At 36.4% G+C, this 6000-nt stretch overlaps 1 protein-coding gene across 2 annotated transcripts in view; it reads right to left on the reverse strand.

Moving 5' to 3' along the window:
- Positions 1-6000, reverse strand: part of FNBP1L (formin binding protein 1 like) — a 120296-nt gene that overhangs the window by 47031 nt on the left and 67265 nt on the right. For both annotated transcript variants that reach the window (XM_060139560.1, XM_060139559.1), the window contains exon 2: positions 5080-5195. In XM_060139560.1, the coding sequence (XP_059995543.1) occupies positions 5080-5195 (116 nt within the window). The remainder of the gene's footprint in view (positions 1-5079; positions 5196-6000) is intronic.

The following is a 6000-nucleotide window of genomic DNA, read 5'->3' on the forward strand; positions in this document are numbered from 1 at the left end:
TTAAATGCTATGTTAAGTGTTAAGTAAATACCAAAAAGTGCTTGTTCTGTGCCAGAGACTATTCTAGAAGTTAGGAATAAGCACTGCACAGAACAAACAAGAATCTTTTTCCTTTGTGGAGTTTATCTTTTATTAGGGAGACTATTTTCTAGAATTAAGAGGCAAAAACTATTTAGCCAGTAAGTCATCTGGATACAGGCACCTAGATATGTACCAGGCAGGCTCAGGAACTACCAGAGACTGACAAGAATGAAAGAGTTCCCACAAGATCCATTCTATGAAGAAAATTAATATAGGGAATAGTTGCTCCTGCTTGTATCCAGATGCCAGTCTTAGGGTTTACTACATTAAGCAGTTTGATCAAAAACTCAGGGGAGACCAAAGAGTCACAAGTTAAACAATGGCCAACCAAAGAATAAAAGTAATCTCTACTTTCCACAAGTCAGTACAAAGATGAGCTCCCTAGGTTCTTCGGAGACTAAACAGTGGGATAGGAATAGAAAATTCTGATAAAGAGACATGAGAAAATAAAGACTAAATAGAAAATAGAAACTGGTTTTATTTGCATTATTCTATATCTAAGCCTATTCTAAATATTTGGGACAGCTCTTAGTAGAGCAATCTCTTCACATTGATGTATATGACATAAACTCTAGTATGGATAGAAAGCAGTACACGGTCAAAGGTTCACCAAATAGTTAGAGATCCTAATTTCTAAACTAAAGTGAAACACAGGTCATTCAATTATTTATGCATTCAACTTACATTCACTCAGCTCTAGAGGTACCAGCTATGTTGCCAGGGTTGGCAAGGTACAGAAATAAAAATAAGATCCAAGAAATTTGGAGAGATTTCTGTTCTGGTTAAGGTAAGAGTAAGTTTTAGGCTTCCCATTGTCCAATCTATTTCTCTCCCAGTACCACGCTGTCACGATTGAGCCAAAAAGGAATGATCTGGGGTGGAAGTAGGGGAATATAATTTCATGCAGCAATCTCTATGATAGAATTTAATGCTGTAATTATTTTTACTAGAAAAAAATGATACATACTATTATGTATATAGAGCTTCTTTTTTCACTTAAGAAAATTTAGTCAATCTCTGTCATACAAATACAATATTATAAATTTATTAGAAGAATGACTGATTTCAGTTTTTTATGTCCACAAACAAAAAACATTCTACCAAGTGATTCAAAGTCCCACTTATTATCCATGGATAATGGACATGGTTCAATTGTTTTTTGTTTTTTGTTTTTTATACAGCAGGTTCTTATTAGTTATCCATTTTATACATATTAGTGTATACATGTCAATGCCAATCTCCCAATTCAACACACCACCAGCACCACCCCCTGCCACTTTCCCCCCTTGGTGTCCATACGTTTGTTCTCTACATCTGTGTCTCTATTTCTGCCCTGCAAACCAGTTCATCTGTACCATTTTTCTAGGTTCCACATATATGCATTTATATACAATATTTGTTTTTCTCTTTCTGACTTACTTCACTCTGTATGAGTCTCTAGATCCAGCCATATCTCTACAAATGACCCAATTTCGTTCCTTTTTATGGCTGAGTAATATTCCATTCCATTTTTTATATATATATATATCTTCTTTATCCATTCATCTGTCAATGGGCTCAACTGTTTATAACTATGTCTCCAAACATGATGAGATGCTTTATTTTTTTTTATTCCTGTCCTCAAACCACTACCAAAAATGAAGCAATACCAAACTAAAATAAAATTAAACCAAAGCCATCAAAACAGAAGACAGAGAATAAACTGGGAGTGCCAAAATTATACTGCAAATTAAATTTATGCAAATAAAAAATATATATTTACAAAAAACATATTGCAAAATTTAATCCTGCAATATATTTGAAATGTAAATGTTTAATATAGTTGAATATAGTTGTTTTTCAGGAGACAAAAGAGCTGCCTCACTATGAAAAGAAACTGTCCTCTGCAATAGCAAAAACAGGAGGGAGTCAACCAAAAGAATTTTTCCCATTAAAGAAGAAATAAACAAGGCACACTTCTTCCCTTTGGACAAAACAGATACTATAAAGAGTAGCTGATAATCCAGTCATTTACTAAGCATTCATCCAAAGCAGCAAATCTCAATGTAGAGAAAGGGAAGGGAGTAGATGGTTTTCAAGTTACACAAGCCTCCTCCCAACTCTTCCTTATTGGAATTCCTCAACACCTTCCAATAATCCTGCTCTTGCTTCGAATCACTGCAAGTGAGAGCCACTGTTAGGATGAACATGTACTAAATTTCTTTAGTCTGCTGGGACAGAAAAAAGATGCACATCGCTTAACCTGAGCGTCTGTACATAACAAAACCTACTTTCTCACTATAAAATTATATTTTCATATCATGGAATTGTGGGTTCTAGCCACTCCTGCTTCAAAGAAGTGGTGTTAGAATCTCTTTTTGCAAGTTAAGTGAAAATTATAACCGTTATTATCAGTCACAAAACAGAAAGGCAAACAAGTGTGCCATTTGATTACAGTCCTGTTACTCCGGTAAAACCTTGGCCATCCTGAAACTCTTGAGGCCCAAGTTATTTTGGACAATTAAACATTGCAGATTGCTGAAGGTTTACCTTATAAATTACCAATTTTTATTCTACAATTTGTGATAGGATTCTTTTGAAATATACCATCTTCTTTGCTTAAGATTACACAATTGTTGAAAAGACTTCAATAATTAAAAAATACAAGTAAAAAGTGTAAGTTCCTTCCCTTCTCATCCCCCCACTCTCATTCCTCAGAGGTAACCAGTGTAAAACAATTTGGGGTGTACCCTTTTAGACCTCTTCAGAATACATACAAATTTTACACATAGCTATATACTCAAGCTCAAGTAAGCAAGGAGGTCTTGCTGTACATTCAGTTCTGCAACTTGCTTTGTACACTGACAGACTGAGTAGCCTTTTAAATATGCTGCTACACCTGACTTTTTCAAATTGCATATTCCACAGTATTTTTCATCATTGCCTTACTGACAGGTACCTTTAGTCTGGAAACAATTTTTTCATCTGTTGTTTGCAATCTTTTAATCTTTTCTTTATTATTTGGCACTTCACACTGCCATAACATCACTGTACAGTCTGTAGCATTTTCTTTCTTCACTTCTATTGGAATACTTAGAAACCAGAAAACTTTAATGTGCTAGAGTTGAGATCAAATTATAAAGTAAATGAGGGAAATTTTTCATTGTTTACACATGAATACATTTTTTTATTGTTATTTTAACTTTTCAGAGGTCCTTAACGCTTCCAGATTCCTGAACGGTAAAGTTCCCAAGTCAAAACTTTTGGACAGGTAAAATATCATCACAATTATTATTAATATACTAGGTTCCCTGTTTATATTTTCATACAGAAATTCCTTGGTTTAAAAAAAACATAGGAAGCAAATGGATCATGAAATTAGCATGATGCTACTATTTCAATAGATGTCATATTAGTAGTATGTATATCATTATAAACATAAGTAACCTATTCATCATACTAGTCTATTTCATCCCTACACCCAGTCAGCTCCTTGCATAAACTGCTATAAATGGTGGACATATGTGGTTTATCACTCAAATATCCCCCTTTCTTCTGTGATCCACTACCTTAAATTTCTTTTGGGCACCTATCCCTCCCCCAACCATTAGCTATAAATCAATCTAATATTCTCATTTCGGTGAATTGTTCAGGATAAGCATATAATCTAACCAGGGCCAGCAAGACAAAAGGAGACTTTTGCTGGGATTTCTGGAGAAAAGAAGTTGATACACACTTGTACTCTGCTCTCCTTCCATCTTCTTCCTCTCCCTTTCACTTTCTTCTTTCCCCCTTTCCTTCCCTCTCTTCTCCCCCAAATGCACAAAAGAGAAGACCATCATTCTTCCCCAGGATGTGGGGGTATGAAGATACGAAATCTAGAGCTATGGGGGTAAAAAGGATGGTACTGAATGAAATCTGAGGATAAAAGCAACAAGGGGAAGCAGAGCCAAGAAATGGCGCCTAGACACATTTGATCCATTAGTCAAAATATGTCTACAGACTTTTCACTCATGTGTGCCTTGTGGGTTGTATTTTTCTGTCACTATGCAATATAAAGAATCCTAACCCCTACAGCTAGAACCTTATATTGTTGTCTAGCCTTCAAGCTTCAAACACCATTTTTATTGAATACGTTGCAGCAAAACTACTTGTCAAGTTGTGGTCTAACGACGATTTTCTGCTTAAACAAAATCTTAAGACAAATTCCATTTGAGATTAAAATTTTCCCTTTAAAACTTTTATCTCCTAACACATATTCCAAAATCACTTTCATCAGTAATATCTATCTATCTATCTCTTTATTTATGGCCGCGTTGGGTCTTCATTGCTGTGTGTGGATTTTTCTCTAGATGCGGAGAGCGGGGGCTACTCTTCGTTGTGGTTCACGGGCTTCTCATTGCGGTGGCTTCTTTTGTTGCAGAGCACAGGCTCTAGGTACATAGGCATCAGCAGTTGTGGCTCGCGAGCTCTAGAGCACGGGCTTAGTTGCTCCACAGCATGTGGGATCTTCCCGGACCAGGGATCGAACCAGTGTCCCCTGCACTGGCAGGCGGATTCTTAACCACTGTGCCACCAGGAAGTCCCTATATATCTAGTTTTTGACAGAAACTCAGCTCATCACACTCACTTTCTAAGTGTTCGAAACTCTAAAGAAATGAGAAACTGGAGAACTCTTCAACGTTTTGCAAAGATTACTAAAGCAAAAGGTTACAGGGGAATAAAACTGTAAAGCACAGAATTAATACCCAGGTATTTCTTTTTCCTGGAATATTGCTTCCTGGTTTTATGACTTTAAGTATCTTTCTGGAATGAAAGCTACTCATGATCTAGCTAGCCAATATTCCTTCTGATACTCGGCAATGATTTAATTAAATTAGTCATTAAAACAAACCAGTTAGCTAATTCAATCTGATGACAAACACAGAATTTAACCTCTGGTATATCACATTTATCTAACATCCAACTATTTAAACATGTAATTTCATTTCTGAGAACTGAAAAAAAAATGTAACTTACCTCAATTGTTTTGCATAGTTCTGTTCAATTTCTATCCTCTCTTTAACAAATTTGGCGTATCTTTCCAAGAAGTCAATTCCCCATTGTGTATGCTTGTCTAAGCTGTCGAACTGATCCTAGAAAAGGAAGGTAAAATCACACTGAAAAGTCTAAAATTTTATCCACAAATATCTTAACCAGCTTCTGTCCAGGCGATGAGGTATGAAAAGAGAAACTTAGGCTCTTCTGCTGGTCCCCACCAATCCCATCCTTTAAGGCCTAGACAGAAATAGGTTCTTCAGCATAAATCATGCTATTTTTATGCCTGAATATCTTTACACATGTGGTTCCCCCTGGCTGCAACACTCTCCACAGATCATCTCCTTTCAATTAACTCTTTATTCCTCCTTTGAGATTCAGTTCAGGCACTATGTCCTACAGAAAATGAGGCACTATGTCCTACAGAAAATGGCCCTAAAAATCTCAGACTGGGCTAAGTGGTCTTTCTCTAACTCCCCAAGGTTCCCTATAAATTACTGTCTGTTCACTTGCAATACTATATTGAGAGCAGAAGCCATGTATTATTCTACTCTGAACTCCTAAGGCACAAGCACTATGCCTGGCACCACAGCAGGCTCTCAGTGAAGAATAATTTGAACAGAATCAAATAAACTTGGGTTCAAATTCTGGGCTCTGCATGTTTACCATATGTTTCGACCTTGGGCAAGTTACCAAGGCTCTTTATACTCTTTCCATCTTAAAATGGGAGTCCCATCACGCACCTCAGTAGGATTATACTGATGTCATAAAGTGTTATACAGTGCAGTAACATGATACTAACACATAAAATCACTGTCCTGAAAGGCTCTTTGCCTTCGAAAGATATCCCTTCTACCTGAAAAACCATCATTTCCTATTCTTCAAGAATAATCTCCGTATTGG

This window comes from Lagenorhynchus albirostris, chromosome 2, assembly GCF_949774975.1.
Source record: "Lagenorhynchus albirostris chromosome 2, mLagAlb1.1, whole genome shotgun sequence".
Lineage (NCBI taxonomy): Eukaryota > Metazoa > Chordata > Mammalia > Artiodactyla > Delphinidae > Lagenorhynchus > Lagenorhynchus albirostris.